Source organism: Coloeus monedula, assembly GCF_965178545.1.
Source record: "Coloeus monedula genome assembly, chromosome: 13".
NCBI lineage: Eukaryota > Metazoa > Chordata > Aves > Passeriformes > Corvidae > Coloeus > Coloeus monedula.
In genome coordinates this window covers 13,394,817-13,413,548 of record NC_138793.1, presented here as the reverse complement: position 1 = coordinate 13,413,548, position 18,732 = coordinate 13,394,817, and the positions used below count along the sequence as shown (strand labels likewise).

At 52.8% G+C, this 18,732-nt stretch overlaps 1 protein-coding gene across 1 annotated transcript in view; it reads left to right on the top strand.

Moving 5' to 3' along the window:
• The first annotated feature begins 229 nt into the window (after window positions 1-229).
• Window positions 230-18,732, top strand: part of VAC14 (VAC14 component of PIKFYVE complex) — a 58,863-nt gene continuing 40,360 nt past the window's right edge. Inside the window, exons 1-11 of the mRNA XM_082289975.1 lie at window positions 230-359; window positions 3,603-3,753; window positions 4,376-4,543; window positions 5,231-5,293; window positions 6,280-6,387; window positions 7,149-7,258; window positions 8,209-8,315; window positions 9,327-9,461; window positions 9,726-9,878; window positions 11,963-12,017; window positions 18,494-18,638. Coding sequence (XP_082146101.1) covers window positions 256-359; window positions 3,603-3,753; window positions 4,376-4,543; window positions 5,231-5,293; window positions 6,280-6,387; window positions 7,149-7,258; window positions 8,209-8,315; window positions 9,327-9,461; window positions 9,726-9,878; window positions 11,963-12,017; window positions 18,494-18,638 — 1,299 coding nt within the window. The 5' untranslated portion in view covers window positions 230-255. The remainder of the gene's footprint in view (window positions 360-3,602; window positions 3,754-4,375; window positions 4,544-5,230; window positions 5,294-6,279; window positions 6,388-7,148; window positions 7,259-8,208; window positions 8,316-9,326; window positions 9,462-9,725; window positions 9,879-11,962; window positions 12,018-18,493; window positions 18,639-18,732) is intronic.

The window sequence follows — 18,732 nt, the reverse complement described above, 5'->3', positions numbered from 1 at the left end:
ACATAAACCTGTGCCCATAATCCTTTTAGACATAAGACTGTGCCTCCTCGGGCTATCCGGGCAAAGGCGTCTCTCCCTAATGACGCTCTCGTTAATGACCCCAGGGGTTAATGAGCCGGTGGTGCAGCGTGTCTCCGCGCCGCGCGGGGGCGCTGTGCGGCGGAGCGGGCTCACGTGGCCGCGCCTCCCGGTTGGGGTCACGTGGCCGCATCGCCCGGTCGGGGTCACGTGGCCGCCGGTGGCGGCGGCGGGGCCATGAACGCGGAGCGGGACCTGTCGCCGCTGACCCCCGGCGTGGTGCGGGCGCTGACCGACAAACTCTATGAGAAGAGGAAGGTGGCGGCCTTGGAGATAGAGAAGTGAGCGGCGGGAGCCACCGGCAGCCGGGAGGGCAGCGGGAATGGGGGCGGTGCCGGTGCGGGCGGCCCCGGGGCTGGGGTCAGGGAGCCTGGCCCGGCGCCCCGGGGAAGGGCGGGGCGAGGTGTTGTGCTGCTAGGGCTCCCTGCGGCCCCGGGGTGGCGGGAGCCGGCCCGTGATGCTTCGGTGGGTCCAGCCGTACACCGGGCGGCGGGAGGGAGCGGCCTGGCTGCCCGGGAGTGGCGGTCGCCCCGGGACGTCCGGGGTACCGGAGCTTCTGGCCTGGGACCCTGCGGGCTCGGCAGCCCCGGGAAGGGGCTCAGGTGACACGGTGACCCTGTCGGGGACAGCGCCGTGGGCGGTGCTCGGGCAGGAGGGATCTCTCCCAGAGCTGCTCCCTGTCTCCCAGCCCCATCCCGCCGGCCACTGAAGTTTATCCCCGAGCGCGTCAGCTCCTGGGTGCGGGTGAGGACCCGCTGGCTCCGGGCGCATCCCAAGAGCCCGTGGCAGAGGCTCGTTCTGACGGCGGGTGCCCGGTGCAGTTGCGCTTGCACAGCCCTATGCGAGGTGAATACATGAGTGGCATCACTGTAGGAAATGTACTGTTTGCTGTGCTGCGACACATCCAGAGTCCTGGTGGCATCCCACCTCTCCCCCGATGGTTCACCCAAGCTTGTCCCATGCTGGATGCTGGCTAGAGAGGTGGGAAGTGTTGCTGTCACCCCTGGCCATCGGGTTTTGCCCTTGGTTCTTCCTGTGCACAGCTGCTGTTCCAGCGGGCCTTCCTTTCGGAGCATCCCAGGCAAAGGTCTGCAGGCACCTTCTGGTGTGGCCATGCCCCTCTGGTGTTGCTTGTTGTACCCTGCCTGTCTTCTCACCCTTGCTGTGCTGGGCCGCAGCTTTCCCTGGGAAGGAGTGTGTTCTCCCTGGGCATTGCCTGAGAGCTCAGCTCCCACAGGAGATCTGAAGCATCGCCTCAGGGCGCAGCCCAGCGCAGGGCTGGGAGTGATGGTCCGAGCTGGTGGGTGAGTTTTGGGTGGGAGATGTGGCCGTGGTGGGCCTGCAAGGGGAGCAGTCAGGCACGCGTGGCAGTCGGTGACATGGGGATGGAGTCTCTCTGCTGAGGGTTCAGTGCAGGATGTGGGAACTGCCGGCCTGAAACGTGGAGGGGGCTGTGTGAGCGGTCAACAGAGAAAAGTGGCACCTGGGAAAGAGTGAGTGTGTGCTTTGCTAGAAACCCAACCCAGTGAGTGCCTTCTGCTGTTCTGTGCGTTTAGTTTTCTGTCATTGTTATAGGAATAATTTATTTTGGGTGGGTTGCAGTGTTGCAGGGTGGGATTCTTGCAATGTCGTCATAACTCCGGTCTCAGGGGTACTTCAGTAACCCCTTTGCTGCACTGTGAGGGGTGATGCTCTGTGCCCTATCCAAGCAGCTCTGTTCCAGCTTACTCTGCCCTGGGATTAAGGGTTTGTGCTTGCCTTACACTAACTAAAGTCTGCTTTGCGGTCAGGCAGTTCATGTGATCAAGCTGGAAGTACAACTTGGGAAGAGTGTGAAGAGGAAAAAGGCAAGGGCCAACTTTTCCTACAGATTTCACAGGTTTAGTTCATCTAAAACCCATCGCAGAATGCCCCCAGCAGCATCACTCGCATGTCCATGGCATCAAGCCAGGAGGGAGTTGCCGCCTCTTGACTCAGGAACCTCCTTATCCTTTAGCTGGTAATGCAGGAGTAGCTCCTGCTGCTTGCAGGCTCTGATGCTGCACTTTTTGCCTCATTAGTTAAATCTTGAGTCCTTTAAACTTGCGAAGGAAGCCTGTAAACTTATTCCTGTTCAAAGCTCCATCAGTGAAATGTAGGCAGTAAAATGATCACCCCAATGATCTGTCTTGCTCGAGCTCAGTGCGTTTCTCTTCTTGGAGCAGGATTGGAAATGGAGCCATAATCCCTAAAGCAGCAGTCTGTGAGTAGGGATTGGACTGTAACTGTTGAAGAACTTGGCTTTGGAGTAGGGAGAGTGAGGGAGGGGCTGCCTGGTGCCCCCAAGGCGAAAGGGAGCAACTGCTTTTTGCAGAGCTGCATGAGAGCAGAGCTGGTGTTCGTAATTTTGGGGAGGAAAAGTTCATAAACGTCTTCTGTAATGATGTTCCTGGATTATAAAGTGTGTGAATGGCCGGTGGCACCTGTTTGGAAGTGTGAGATTTATATAGTGCCGAAGAAACCCTGTATGGAATTAGGCAGTGAAAGCTTTTGCACCTTTATTGACAGTTAAGGTAAAGATGATTATTTAGGCAAAGTTTTTGAGGTGCCTAAGTCTGCATTATGGATAGAAATGCAAGCAAAAAGGAGGAAAAAGAGCACTGCATTGGCCGGGAATCGAACCCGGGCCTCCCGCGTGGCAGGCGAGAATTCTACCACTGAACCACCAATGCTCCAGCTGCCTGCACAGCTGCCTGCACAGCTGCCTGTGCCTCCCTGCCTGGCCAAGGGCCCTGCCAACAGCAAACTGGGGCTGAAGAGCTGGTTGGGCAAGCTGGGACCTGGAAGCAGTTCTGTAGGCAGGAGCAGGGATATGGATCTCTTCATCCGCAACTGATGTGTTAATTATCTCTGGGTAACGACCTGCAAGTTTCTGGGGAGGAGCAGGTATTGTATATGGAAACTGTGTTGGCTTTTTGTTAAGTCTTGGGCTGTTTTAAGAATATTGAAATACACTGTTAGTAGTAAAGTTATATATATGGGATGTTAACTGAAGCACTTATGGGTGGCTGGAAGGGTCCAAAACCATGGCACTGTGTGTGGGTCTGGTGGGCAGGAATTCCCTGCCAAGCCACCAGCACTCTGGGTGCGTGCTGGGCTCCCATTCTGTGCCATGCTGGGGGTGAATGACCCCTGTTGGATAACCTGCCCTGTTGGAGAGGGTGTGTAGACCTGGTAACTTCTCTGCAAGCACACAGCTGCACTGGGTTGGCCCTTGAGAGCACATCCTGAGCTGAGAGTTTGTGAACGGTGTAGGAGGCTGCAGGCTAGAGCAGCAGGAGGGCAGGGAGCTGCTGGTGAATGTGAACAGGGAGGAGGGGAGAGCTCTGGTTTTGCTTTTGGGTTCCTTCAGCATTCTGGATTTCAGTACTGCTTTCTCTGGTGCTTGTTGTGGCTGAAAGTCCCTGTCTCTGACACCAAGCCCCTCAATGTTTGTATCAGGCAGAACCTAAACCTCCCTGTGTGCCTCTTGCTCCTCTCCCCAGGCTGGTGCGAGAGTTTGTGGCTCAGAACAACACATCCCAGATCAAACACGTGATCCAGATCCTGTCACAGGAGTTTGCGCTCTCCCAGCACCCCCACAGCCGAAAAGGGGGACTCATTGGCCTCGCTGCTTGCTCCATTGCCCTTGGCAAGGTAGGTGTGATGGGTTTTTTGGCTTGTGCAGGTTGCGGTGAGAGAACAGCAGCTCCTCTTGGATCAGTGTGATGGGGAGACTCGGGCTGGTGGCCCCGCAGTTCCCTGGCTCCCTCCTGCTATTGCAGCCTACAACTGGGTTGTGTTGGAGTTTTCCCAGCACACCCAGCCACACCCTTTGGGCCCAGGAGCACTTTCTGGCCTGGGTTACATCTTGGCAGCTGCTTAAGTGTGGTTAAAGGGCTTCTGTCCATCTTCAGTCTCCAGCAGCAGGACTAGACTCAGCTGGTTGGGTGCTAGTTTGTGTTAAAAGAGCTGACAAGAGTTTCAGCCCTTCCATTTCCTGCTGTGCACTGCTGACACTGGCCCTTACAGAAATCCATCCCTGGCTCCCTCTGCCCTGCAGGCAGGAGATGAGGCAGATGCCCAGCAAACCTGATTGCTTCTCACTGTACCTGAATAAAAAAATTCAGTAATAAAATTCAAAATTCATTAGTAAATCCTGGCTGGCATAGGTGCACTAAAGCCATCACAGGCCTGAATATTTGTAGTGTATTCCAGGGCATCTCTTCCCACTCGCTGTGGCATGGTCCTTAGCTAACCAGTCTCCTCGTGTCCCCAGGACTCTGGGCTGTACCTGAAAGAGCTGATTGAGCCAGTGCTGACGTGTTTCAATGATGCTGACAGTCGACTGCGGTACTACGCCTGCGAGGCTCTCTACAACATTGTCAAGGTGGCCAGGGGCTCTGTCCTCCCGCACTTCAACGTGCTCTTCGATGGCCTCAGCAAGGTAAGAAGCTTCCTCTTAATCCCCATGTGCTTTTCGAGGACTAGTCCTCATCGTCTCCAAACCAAATTGTCCAAGATTTTTTTTCCAAGCAAACTGATTTACTTTGACCCAGACAGGTCTGAAGGACAGTAACAGAATATTCTGAGTTGGAAGGGACCCACAAGGATCAGCAAAATGAGCAGTTCCTGCACAGTAGCCGCTGATACTGTGGGTATGAAGTTGACTGTCAGATACCTTGTTCTCTGTCCTCGCCTCCAGGATGTATTCTCCTGCTCCTTGTTGAATGGTACTAGAAAATGAGGCTGAGAGAACTGCTGCAGGCAAGGTGGATCTGCAGCACTTTGGCTTTGTGGGGTCTGTAGTGTCAAAACTATGTCTGTGCATGTCTGCCTTTGCAGATTTTCACTGGTAACCTGCACTTCTCTGTTCCTTGGGAGTGACTGCTGGCCCATGAAAACCTGCATAGCTGGGGGAGGTGATGTGTGCTTGATCTCTCCCTTAAGAAGTCTCTCAGGAGAATTTTTTGGAGCCTAATGAGAAGTTGGAGATAAAGGGACTTCTGTATGTCTGTCCCTGTGTTGTCAAAGGAGAGTAACAGTCCTGTGAGCCTGTTGTGAGCTGCGCTGCAGAACAGGGAGCAGACCTGGACCTGCTGTTGCAGCGTCTCTTTGTTTCTGTCTTTCACAGCTGGCTGCTGATCCTGACCCAAATGTCAAAAGTGGCTCTGAGCTCCTTGATCGGCTGCTCAAGGTATTTTTGCCCTCTGCTGAGAGTCCTTGGTGCAAGCTGGAGGCATGTCCTGGCTGGGGATATGTCAGTCCCTGAGGCTGCAGCTGCTAAAGCCATCCCACCTCAGTCCTGTGGCTGCTGTCAGAATATTTTTTTCTCTCACTGGCTGCAGCCTCTTCGATCAAGGCTCTGGTAGCCTTCTCAGGCAGCCGGATGTAGGGCCTCGTGGGTTATCCCAGTGGCATGCGTGCATTCAGCTCGTGGGAGCTGGTGGAAGCAAGGTTTGAGTGAGGGTTGCAGTGCTGTGCCAGGCAGCAGAAGGGCTGCTCCTCTGCTCTCCCTCCCTTGCCTAAGGGAGTTGTGATATGAGTGGAGCTGCTGCTGCTGCTTCAAGGTGTGGGCTTGGTTCCCGTTCCTGTTCTGCCTGCTGATGGTCTTTTACTGCCACAGACCTCCCAGTTCCTTTTCTGCTGCTGTTCAGAGGTGAGCTGCTCACTGCCAGGTCCTGCCCTTGCTCCTTGTTATCACAGCAGTTAACTCAGTCTCCTCTGCAAACCTTCCTGCTGGGAGATGTGCTCCACTGCACCAGGCCCAGGGACTCGGCCATGCAGCAAAATCCACCAAGCATGTGGAAAGAGCTGTAAAGGGAAGTGAGGGGACTCTCCCACCCATATCCACGTGGCTACATCAGAAGTGCTTGCTCATGTGTGCAGTACAGCACTGAGGCGTGAATCAGAGAAGCTTCCCGGCTTCCTGTTCAGCCAGGCTGTCACAGCAGTCAGGAGCATCCCTCTCTGGGTCCTGCTCAGCATTAGTCTCTGCCTGAGGGGAATTGCCAGCTCATTGCCTGAATAAACTGCATGATGCCTTCTCCCCAGGTCTCCTGACATGCAGACTCATGCTTGTTATCCTTTTCCTGTCACGTGCCTTAAAAATACAGGGCGGGAGGGCTGCTGCATGGACGTGTGTTGTTAGCCATCCTAACACCCTCTGCTTGGGCTCTGCAGGATATCGTGACAGAGAGCAACCAGTTCGACCTGGTAGGCTTCATCCCGCTGCTGCGTGAGAGGATTTACTCCAACAACCAGTACGCCCGCCAGTTCATCATATCCTGGGTAGGTACACGGTGTGCCATGTGTGCCTGCCAGTCTGAACTCCAGAACGTTGTGTCCCATCAGCTTCCCATGTCCAGGCAAACTGCAGATATCCACAGTGATGTGTGAGCTCCTGGACTTACCTCAGCAGATTTTTAAGCCAGCAGAGTTTTTTACCTGCTTCTTTAAAAGGGCAGCTCCCTTGTCACCTTGTTGTTGCAGTTACAGTGACGTGGCACTGCGTTTCTGCCAGCCTGCTCAGGGCATTGTAGAAAGTACACTTAAAGTGTTGCTTGTATAAATAGACATACTGTGCTCTAGAGGTTACAGTCTCCCAAGGGATAGCGCTAGGCTGCTTTCCATCACGCAGAGGTGATGGAGAGATGTTGCTCTCCAGGAGGCAAGGGATCTCCACTTGCTCTCTCCTTTCTCTGCAAGGCAGGAGCTCTTGGTGCCCGGCCAGAGTATGGGGAGATGTGTTCCCCTGTGCTCTCTCAGCCGTCCCAGGTCTGCCTGGATGCGTCTTGGTAGTCATTCCCGATCCCTGCTTTGTTTTGCAGAGCTGTGATTGGAAAGGTAGCACTGCTGCAGGCTGATTGCTTGCTTGCTGTGCTAGCTCAGCTGTTTCCCAAGATGGGCAACTCCCCAGTGTCCTCTTTTTCTTCCCCCCCATCCCACACAGCTCAGCTCTGAATTCCTCAGTATCCTGCCAGATTTGTGCTGGTGATGTTAGTCCGCATCTCCAAAACTCACCTCTTCTTTCGTATTCCTCCCTGATCTAGATCCTGGTCTTAGAGTCTGTGCCTGATATCAACCTCTTGGATTACCTGCCAGAAATCCTAGATGGACTCTTCCAGATCCTGGGAGACAACAGCAAGGAGATACGGAAAATGTGAGTGTGGAGGCGGCCTGGGCATGAGGGCTGTGTGATGTTCGCTGTTCATCCATCACTTTTGCTATTGGTTTGCAGTTCTTCTGTGTAACTGCAGTGAAGCTCCATGTGTGTGGTGGGAGACAGATTGGCTTGGGCAGTGGATCAGAGTGTCTTTGGCAAGGGCCTCCCCCATCCCGTGACCATACTCTACACTGGGGGACAAACTGTTTTGGCTTGGTTGAGTTGTTGGCTTCCAAGCACCTGATGTCGGAGTCACAGAGCCTGGTGTGTGGTTCTGGGATGCGCATGAGCTCTCTGAAGAAACTTGCAGCATGACAGCTTCTCTTGGCAAAGCAGAGCTCCAGCCCAGCATCTCCTGGGTGGAGAAGAGAAGCAAGGATTGGGAGCTTGCTCCACAGATACTGCTGCTGGTCCCAAGACAGAGGCATTTTGAAGTGCAGGAATGTCTGCGTGTTCTCAGGGAGGTCAGAGGATCTTGGCATTTTGTGCTGGGAGAGATCGGCTGGACTGGTTTTGTAGGGCATAAGTAAGTGGTGAGACCAGCCTGGGTCTCTCCTGCTGCCAGGCCTTTCTGGATCCTACCCATATCTCTTTTTTTCCAGCATCCCCATGTCAAGGAACAAGCACTGAAAGCTTTGGCTGTCACCTGCCCCCCTGCTCCTCATCCCAGGCACCTCCATATCCACAGAGCCTGTGTGGCGGTGGGGGAGTTGTGGAAAGCTGGGGGGGCCTCTGGGCTGCCATCACCTCTGTCCTTGCAGCTGTGTGCAGTCTGCTGTGGGGCAGGGTGAGCTTGTCAGCATCATCTTTCCTGACCCTGCTCCTGTGTGGAGACACTTCTGCCGTGCCACCAGCATCCTTCCATGTGCACCTGCAGAAGACAGTCTCCATAAGTTCTTCCTAATTGCTCTAAGGCAACCAAGTTCTGACTCTCTGCGTCTCTACAGGTGCGAGGTGGCTCTTGGGGAATTCCTCAAGGAGATCAAGAAGAATCCCTCCAGTGTGAAATTTGCAGAAATGGCCAATATCCTGGTGATCCACTGCCAGGCAGCAGGTGAGTGCACAGGACCGGGCAGTAGCACCAGCCTCCTGATTTGTGGTGCCCACTGTAGATTCAGGCCAGGAGTTTTCCAGCAGGCTGTTCACCAGCTCAGTTGCTTGCCTTTTTTTTGTCACTGTGCATGAAAATTCTGCTGGAAGTGGGGAACAGGCAGCTTTCCTGAAGTTGGCACAACTGCTTTTGTACTGCAGATCACACAGCCACAACACAGGTCTGGCATCCTCCAAAACAGAGGGGCCTAAAAGAAAAATATTTGGCACCTGTGGATATCCAGCACTGCTAGGAGGATCTCTGTAAGGTCTTACTGTAACCTCTGGTGGCATTTGGTGCATAGGTCAGATAGTTAAGGATGTGTGTGGTTGTGCCAGTGCTGCACTGTAGCTCCCATGGGTCTGCTGTATAGGCAGTGGCAGAGAGTCACAGCTGCAGCTGGATGTGTTTCCTGAGAAGGATCTTGTTCCCTAGTTGTGCTCATTAAGCTTAAACTGCTCTTTAAATATTGCTCAATGGGAGTGGGTTTCTTGGGGGACAGAAAAGTATAGATAGACTGAGATCGGTTGTTCTTGATTAAACTGATTCCCAATGAATTTACACTGTTTAAGCTTAAAATCTGGCCTTGCATCAGCAGAGTGCCTTGGCGGTGGTGCCTCTTCCAGAATTTGGGGAGGCTGTTAAAACCCCAGCTCTAGGAATGATGTTTGACCCAGACCCACAGCTGCAGTGGGTGGGACCAAAGAAATACCCTTATGTGTTGGGAAGCTTGACAGAATACTTGTAAATTAGGAAACCTGCATTAAGGGTAGAACTGGGGTAACTGAAACCTAATGATTGTGTTTAATCTCAAGCTCACTGCAGATTCAGGTCTTACTGATCTCTGGGACTAAACTGTCCCAGATGAAGATCTCTCAGGATGGAGCAGAGGCAGCTCCCTGCTTACAGGTGGTTCTTGGCCTTTGGAGCCAGTGCTGCCCTTTGCCTCACCTTTGCTTGTCCCATGTCTTCCAGATGAGCTGATCCAGCTGACAGCCATGTGCTGGATGCGGGAGTTCATCCAGCTGGCTGGCCGGGTGATGCTGCCTTACTCCTCAGGGATCCTGACCGCTGTCCTGCCGTGTCTCTCCTACGATGATCGCAAGAAGAGTATCCTTGTAACTCAGAGCTGCTCCCATTCCTGCCACAGCAACCCACAGGGAAGTGCCTGTTCCAGTGCCTGTTTCCTGCCCCTGGAGTGCAGGTCCAGGAGAAGTTCTCCCACCAAGTGCTAACACCCGCACTGGCCCTTTGGATGTGAGGGGGGTTGCGGTAGCTGGGCTGGGGCAGCTCTGGTGGGGCTGCAGTGGCTTTTCTGTGGCTGGCACCTGCCCATGTGTGGGACTGCGTGTTCCTTACACTGCCTTCACTCAGACATCAAGGAGGTGGCGAACGTGTGCAACCAGAGCCTGATGAAGCTGGTCATCCCAGAGGATGATGAAATGGATGAGGCCAAGCCATCAATGACTATACCAGCAGAGCCCACCTCGGAGGAATCCGTCTCCAAGCCAGAGGCAGTGACCACCGGTGAGTCTCAGTTGGTCTGGGCCATTAGAGGTGTGAGGAAGGTCAAGGGAATGTTCTCAAGAGAAGTTCTTGAGTTGATTTGGTGTCCTGAAGCAGCTCAGAGCACACGGGATCTCTATGCTTTCTTTGGAGACCTGTTGCACAGATGATCCTCTGCTGAGACAGACACGTTTGTTGTAGTCTGCATAAGAGGGTCATTGCTCTGACCTGGAGCCCAAGTGGGGCTGCAGTGCTGCATGCCCTGGTGAGCATCCCCATCCTCTCACCATGCTCCCCTTCAACTTAGTCATCAAGTTGACCTGAAAAAGATAACTTTTAGTTTGGGAGCAGCTATCGTCACCCAAAGGAGAACTCAGAGAGCTGTGTTAGTCCTGGTAGAGCATCAACATGTGCATGGAGAATGTCTGTGGTGGGGAACGGTTGAGAACAAAAAGGAGAATAATTTTGGATCCTTTCCAGATTCATGGTGCTCTCCAGACCATCTGGCAGGTATTGTCCCAGTCCTAAAATTTCCAGCACATAAAAAGGCACAAGTTTGCAAGTGGGATGGGAGACCTGAAGGAGGGTTCAAGTGAAAAGAAACTTAAGTGGTCCCTATGAATCAATGCCTGGGAACAGCAGTGGTGTTAGCCCTCCAACGTCCCTTGGATGCTGTTGTGCTGGCATGACTAAACGTTTCTTCTGGCACAACACATCTTTGTTGTCCAGGTGTATGAAATATGTGTTAGTGTTTAAATCACGAGGGCTGATAGGTGTTCTTCTAAAGCTGCACCTTCAGCCTGGTGCTCTCCTTATAACACGCCCACCAGTGGCTTTTGGAAAATCCTGCCATGAGAGGGAGCAGGAGGATGGGATTAAGACTGAAGGGTTTTCTTGTCCAACAGCAGCAGTGCAAGGCGGGGAGCTGCCCGGGGAGCTGCCGAGGCAGGGTGCGGGTGGCAGGGGTGGCAGTGCGGGCATGGGTGGCGTTTGGGGTGGCAGGAGGAGGCGGCAAGCGCGGAGGCAGCATGCAGGACAGCATTGGTGGTTCAGTGGTAGAATTCTCGCCTGCCACGCGGGAGGCCCGGGTTCGATTCCCGGCCAATGCAGTGCTCTTTTTCCTCCTCCTTTTTTTTTATTTCTATCCATAATGTGGACCCAGGCACCTCAAAATACCAGTCTAAATAAGCATCTTAGTCTTCAATAAAGGTGCAAGAGCTTTCATTACCTAACTCTGTACAGGTTTTCTTACTAGAAGAGAGAAAGCAGAAAAATTTACTGCTGTAGCACAGCAACAAAAACTTTTTTATTCCTTGTTTGTCCCAAGAATACCTTCTTGTATTAAAATTTGTCACAGTAGGGCTTTAAAATATCAACAGAAAGCTTAATTGCTTTATTCTTAGCCCCTCTGGTGTCAAATTGCACCTTGAAGCAGGCAGGATCAGATAAAACTGATGCCTTTCTATGAGAAACTCAGCTCTGCTGTCCAGGCATGCTGATGGAGTGATGTTGCTTGTGTGAGTAGAGGCTGTTGGCACAAGGGGGCACAAAGAGTCAAGTTCATCTTGTCATGCTTTGTCACCATGCTTGTAAGACCCAGTTTTAGCAGGGAGCAGAGGTTGGAAAGCTGTTTGAGTCACTTGGCTTCGACATGGAGTCAGGCTGTGGCCAGGTGGAGATGTCCTGGGTTGGATTCTACCTTCATTATGCATGTGGTATCTTTAGGCATTGAAATCAGGAGAGTCAAAGGCAGCTCTGCAGTTCTGAGCTACTTCTTTAAGAATGGTTGAAACCATCAGCAGGATGTGTCTGGGCCTCTGTTACAGAGGAGGGGACCCAGTTTGGGGCAGAGGTCTGAAGCTGTGCCCACTTGCATTTTGCTGGGTAAGTGCAGTTCTGTACCAGCTTGTCTGGCAGCAGGGAAGGGCTTGACAAGGAGTGTAAAATGCTTACTGTAGGCAGGAGGGATCCCTTGGGTCCCTGGACCCTCAGGCCATGACTGGTGATATCTTTGCAGAAGGTCATGCAGCTCTCCAGCCTCCCAGTCCTGCTGTCTACCTTCCCCATCACCCCACTAGCTGTGTCTCCTGTTTTTCTGCCCCCAGGTTCTCTGGATGCATCTGGTGACTCCAGCAACAGCGGAGTCTTCACAGTAACCAGGTAGGGTCTGTTTGTTGCTTCAGAGGGACTTGAGGAGAAAGCTTCTTAGGGTACAGACAATGACTGACAGATGCTGGGCTGGGAGACAGATGGGGGTCTCTTGGTTCCAGTAGGGTGGATGACTGGGGATGCTCTAGGAATTGCTTCTCTCTGGTGTATTTACACCAAAATTACTTGACTTTAGGATGAACTGAGGTGTTTCTTCCCCCAAAGAGACTGACCCAATTCCATGCTGCCGTCTTGGCAGCCCACCATGGCACAGGGCTATGGGGCTGGACCTAGGGCTGCACAGGTCTTGGCCTCCTGCCAGCCTTGTGTGGCATTAGTCAGCCCTGCACCAGTTCTGTGCCCAGCATGATCTCTCCCAATACTTCATCTAAATCATCTCTCCTGCAAATACCTTTCTTCCCATCCAGCTGTCTGAATTGGGGGCCAAATCCATCTGTTCTAATAGCTTTCCTTTCCTCTTGCTGCCTGCAGTTCCTTTACTCTGAGGTAGTGAGTTCCAACACTTCATTGTGCTGATGCTTATTTTTATTTGTTGTCGTGATCCCCAAAATAGGATGCCTTGCTTTAGCTGCTTCCTAACAGCGTGATGCCCATCACAACACATCCCAGAGCAGTGCAAGCATCAGCTTTTCAGGTTGATGGTCTGTACTCTCTGTTCCTTTTTTTGCACTTCTGCACAGCCCAGCTACTCCTTGGTCTTAATGATGCCCTTAATTTTTTTTCTCTCATGGAAGTACAGGTCATTTCATTTGCACCTAAATGTTGGTTTATGGTAGTTAAATGATTTTCCCTGGCTTTTTTGTGGTTGCCGTATCCTGACCCTGCTCGGCTCTTGAAGTTTAGCAGGTGCAGAAGTGGATGTGCATAGGGCTGAAATGGGAAAGAAGGTGGGGGAAGAAAAAGAAGAGGCGTCGAGTCAGGAGGACAAGTGATAGCCATGGTGGCTCTGTGCTGAAGATCTTGCACGTGAGGGAGAGAGGGAGTGAAAACTGAAGAGGGACAGAAGCAGGGAGAGCTGGGATGACTTGTCCCAGTGTCACTGAGAGCCTGGAGGAGAACAGCTGCTTGAGCTGAAATGCTCTGTCAGCACCTCAAGCACCAGGGAAAACCATCTGGGACAGAAGGCAAGACCCTCCATATCTCTAAGAGACCTGGTTTTGCAGAGGGACTTTTTCTTGAGCCCTCCTAAGCCCTTTTCAGCAGGAAACGCCAGGCTTTACTGTGGGGTTTACCTGTCCTGTGCGACCTCTCTGCTGCTCCAGCACTGGGACCTGAACCATTTTTGCCATGGCATCTGTTGTGGGGGACTGGCACAGGACTGGGGGGAGGGCTGTATGTGGCTGACGGGAGCCCTGGACGTCTGCCTGGTGCTCCATCCATCGCTGAGGCTGTCTGGCTTGGTGCTGGAGCCGGAGGGAGGCAGGAGCTGGCACCCGTGGCCATCAGCAGCCATAATTCACACCGGGGAGCGGCAGCTGCCAGCACGCTGAATGCCCACTGGGTGTCAAGGCAGGACCGCAGGAAGCCGTTGCGTTGCTGGGAAAAGCTGGAAAGCCTGCAAACAGAGGAAGTTGCAGCTGCCTTTTAAGATGAAGTCACTCTTTGCTTCTGTTTTTGTTCATTCCGGCCCCCCGCCCCCTTCTCCCAGCCTCCCCCGTCGAGCAAATGATGGAGCATGGCCCAATGCCAAGCATCCAGCTCTCACGCCCCTTCCTCTGCCCTCCCCAGCCGGCTGCAGAGGGACAGTGCTCCAGCAGCAGGGAAGGGAGGACCTTGGTCAGTGGGGGCAGAGGAGATCATGGCCTGGCGTCTGCAGAGGGCCATGTTCTGGGAAGGTGCCATCCAAGAAGATGACAAGGCGTGAATGCTTAATACAAGGATGCTGGGCGCATTCCTGTGGCCACAAACTGACACACTTGATCCTAAAACATGCTCCAAAATGCTTTCCAAGTATTTGCCAGCTTTACTTGGAGGGAGTTTCCTGGTGGCATCCACTAGGAAATGGAGACCGTGTCTGTGCCAAGACAGAAACTGGCTGTTGGGAGAGCCTGGCTATGCAGGGCTGGAGGGGTTTTGGGGTTCCCCATCCAGATGGGGGGCCTCACTTCCACCTTCTGCAAAAACTGTCACTGGAAGTGGACCAGAACCATGTTTCAAAGGCACTGGATCCTCCCTGTGGCCTGGCTGAGCATGCTGCTGCTGCATTCACTGGTGTGAGCCTGGATCAGGAAGGGGAGGTGGAAGCATGGTTGCTGGAGCAGAGCCCGGGCTTCCTTCCGTCGGTCTGAGCTGCCACAGGAGAAGATCCAGATGTCTGTCCTGCGTCAATGGACCAAAACAGCTGGAAAGTAAGGCTCTTGTAACTGCACTGGTGTTTCAAAACAAGACCTGGACAGTTTGAGACAACTTCCGGATGGTCCTACCAGGCAGAGGGTCGGGCACAGCTGGAAGCAGTCAGTGTTAGGCCGTGTGGGTGATGGGACAAGGTTGATGGGACCACAGTCCCTCACCAAACTAGATGAGGGACATGAAATCTCCAAGAAGAGCCTTTGTGGTACTTCCTGATGCAAGGAAGGCTTCATGCTTTAGATGGTGGTCAGCAACACATAGACATGTAAAGCTGTGTGTTGCTCTGCAGAAAGGACAAGTGGCTGTCACGTGGCTGAACCGCCCAAGCCTGCATTTAAACCAGGCTTTTGAATGTGGTAGTCCTTACTACAAAGATAAAATAGCTGCTGCTTGTCTCATGCTGTAAGTTGCTGTACCCCCATGCCCAGAGCCTGATGCACCTTGAAGGTGCAGCTGGGGAACTCATGGTGGTGGGAACACTTTGGTGGAGGGTAGGGATGGTGTTGGGTGCTCTGCAGTACCCGGGGGATGGTTGGCTGAAGAGGCAGCATGATGGCTTGCTTTGAGCTAAGGCACCAAGCCTGCCTTGGAATCCCATTCTCCAGCAGCTTGTCCTGCACAGCTTTTAGGTCCAGGGTGGCTCTTCCTGCCCTTCTTTCCAGCCTGGAGTGAGGAGATGGCTTCCCTTTGCTGTTCGCACTTCATGCTTGGGTGGCTGAGCTGGAGGGGGACCTCAGGCACGTTGCCCCAGCCCTTGTCACGGTGATCTACAGCTCGTTGGACTGGATGCCTCTGCCTAGACCTTGGCTTTATCATTTCCCTGGGAGATCTTGGAAACTGCAGTAAGCAGAAGGAAGCCGAGAGCACTGAAATGAGAGTGATGGAGGGCAAGAAAGTGACAGCTTGTGGGACCAATAGCAAAGCTATTTATGTCCTGGCCGCTGGCTCGAGCCCATTGAGCAGCACAGCTGCCAGCCTGTATGGGAGCTGCCCTTGTGACTTGGACCACAATGAAAGAACCTGGATATTTCCACCCTTGGCAAGGCCATTTTGCTGGGCTTGCCTAAAGGCTAGAGCCTGGCCTGGACCTTAACCTTGTCTGAAAATGGGGTCAGGAAAGCAGCTGGGCCAGGCAGGAGGCCAGGAGAAAGGTGACAGCTCAGGCATTGGCAGAGAAAAGGTGACTGCTGAGGAGAGAGATGGCAGAAGCCCTTGAAGAAAGGGGAGAAGTGAGAAAATGGGTTGATAAAGGACATGAAGTGAAAAACATTGCTGTGGATTGAATGTAGTGGGAAAGTAAGCTCAGTTCTTACGCTGAAGGGTGCTTTCTGAGATGGGGGGATGTGCTGGGGGATGGGTCTTCTGCCCCACCACTGAGCTTGAGCAAAGACTCCCAGTATCCAGAAGTAAGACCCTGGCACAACCCCCATCATTGCTCAATTTGCCCTAAAAACATGTTCTCGCTGTCACAGGCGAACGGCAGGGGCGGTGCCAGGGCCACACTCATCCTCCGGAGGAGAATCTGGGGTAGTGGGTTAGATGGAAGTGATTGCATCTGACATCTGCCCTGCCGCAGATGCCGGCGCTGGAGCCGGCGTGGCAGGCCCCGAGGATCACATTAACGCAATGCCATTACTGCTGCTCCCGCTCCCTCCTGCCTGGGGATTAAGGAGAGCCAGGCCGAGCTGCGTGCCTGGCTCTGGAGCTGCAGCATGCTCGGCTGCTGCCGTAACCCCTGGAAAGGGGGTAGCCCACAGTAGTCTGGTGCCACTCTGTCCCAGAGGCAGAGGGCTGTGGTTGGTGGGAGGTTTTTAGCCCAATTTCCCATGTTTGTCGGACCCCTCACCTTTCATGGTGGTGCCTGGCTTTTGTGCTGAGTAAAGGAACTGCTTCTCCACCAGCAACCCCCCCTAAAAGGTTTATCTCGGCAGCTGCAGGCAGAGGGTAGCCAGTGAGGAGCTTTTCCCAGCTGCAATCCCTTCTAGTGGGAGCCGAGCCCAGCAGAGCCACAGAGCATGGCTGGGGCATGGCTGGGGACTGCCTGGCTCCAGGTCAGCCTGGTGCTCCCAGCCACCTCTTGGGGTCTGCTTGGGTGGGTTTTGGCTTGAGCCACCCAGGCTCCACCCAGATGCTGCATCATGAGCAGTGATGAAGAAGGGGCTTTCACTAGTGATTTTGGCACAAAACAGATTGGAAATTGCTTGTAGAAGCAAGCTTCTACTGTGCTGTTAGAAGTCCAGCATCAGCAGACTTAACAGTTCTGTGGCAGCCCATGGCACCTTGCATCCCGTCCACTTACCTCACAGCAGCACGGAGCTGGTGGGATGTGACAGCATTAAAGCCACCTCCAAACTGCCCAGCTTCAGGCACCAATTCTCTGTGCTGTCCTTTTGGCCTCTTCCCTCTGAAAACATGCATTACTCTGGTGTTTCTTTTTCCCCTTCCTGTGCAGACAATGAGTATATTTGGTGTGGAGGTGTTACTGGGTCAAGGTTTCGTTCTCCTCTTCCGTCTGAAGTCTGGGAGCATGGCAGGCTGTGCAGCTGCCATGGGAGATGCTTTTGTAGGAAAACCAAATGCAGTGTTCATTCGGGCTGGCTTAAATGGACTGGGATGCTGCTCCCTTGGGCATCTCTCCCAAACTCCTCATGCTCTGGGTCCCTCCTTCCCTTCAGTTCCGTGTGTCTGAGCATTTGGCCCTCGGCTGTTGTTTTCAACATCAAAGTGAAATGCAATTTGCAGCCTCCAGCATCTGTTACGTGAGGCAGATCAAGCAGTCAGATCCCCGCAGGGCTCTGAGGGGCTGCAGTCTTCTCGTCTCGCCCTTACAACGTGTGTCCTGGGGAAGATCAAATCCTATTAAGCCACAGCTCTACTTGCAAATTATACCGTGAGATCTGCCCCTTAGGATTTCTTATCAAACAAGATGCACGGCAGCTCTGTGCACACTGGAAAAATCGGCAAGAGCCTGGTCCAGCCTTGAATAATTCAGTAGCTTGGATATGAGAGGCGTGACATGGCTCTTGAGTGCAACCTCCCCTTGGTGGTCTTCTCCAACCATCTTGGTTCTAACCATTACCTCTCCTTAAATGAGTCTCCTGTGACAGGTACTTCCCATATCCTTGCTGTCAAGGAAGTGGGAAACCATCAGGTAGATTTCAGGATCACAATCAGAACATAAAAATGCCATATCATGACAACTTCTGTTGGGGTCACCTGTCCCAATGCAGGTCCCAATGCAGGTCCCAGCTGTTTGGGAGAAAAACTGGAGGAGCAAGAGCTGAAGAGTCTGCAGCAACTGTCAATTTCTAACAGGCACAATGTCCTGGCGAACTAAGGGACTTGTTTCCTTTCATCTCTTGTTTATGATGAGGGGTTATCCTGATCTTTTGGAAGCAAGATGAAGGTCTCAAGACAGTGTTGTAGCAGAGAGCTGCATCCCAAACCCGCTGCCAGACAGGGCACCATCTGCAGTTACCAGCCCAAATCCATTGGGATCAGTGGAACCTGGATGCCTTCATCAGATTGGAGTTTGAATACATGGGTTAATGTTCTCTGAAGCTGTTTGAGCGGGTCAGCCTTGAGGTGGATTCTGAATGGAATTTATGGATCTCTTATCTTTGAACCCCAAATCTGGCAACTGCAGTATGGACCAGTTTCTCACACAGACATGCTACTGTTTTAATTTAGAGTAGTGCCTTCTCATGTGTAGGTACCAGCTGGTTTGGGAAAAGTGGTAACCCTTAAAGCCTCAAAGATTTCTGTTGCTTCCAAAGCATTATACAAAAGGAAAGTGACTATTTACATAGGTAGACAGTGATAGGACAAGGGGGAACAGTTTTAAACTAGGAGAGATTTAGATTAGATGTTAGGAAGAAACTCTTTACTCACAGCATGGTGAGATACTGGCAGAGGTTTTGCAGAGCAGCTGTGAATAGCCCATTTCTGGAAATGTTCAAGGGCTGGCTGGACTAGGAACCTGGTCTGGTGACTTTCATCTAGTGAGGGTTTGAGCTGAGGTGTTTGATGCAGCCTCTGGAATGTTGTAGACTTCCCCACAATGGGAGGAATGAGTTGGACTTTACAGTACTGAAGCAGCCTCTCTTCTTTCCATGCAGCTGTGAGAGGATCCAGGTGACCCTGAACCTGGATGGAATAGTTCAGGTGCTGGACTACCACCTTAGTGATACATCCATTGGGATGATGACCAGAATTGCAGTCCTGAAATGGCTTTACCACTTGTACATCAAGACTCCTCGTAAGGTAGGATGGGGACTCAGCATTCAGCTGAGTTTGTCAGCTCCCAGCTTGTTCCATTGCCTTGATAGCAGTGCAAATTGTAATTGTCTTGGTAGCT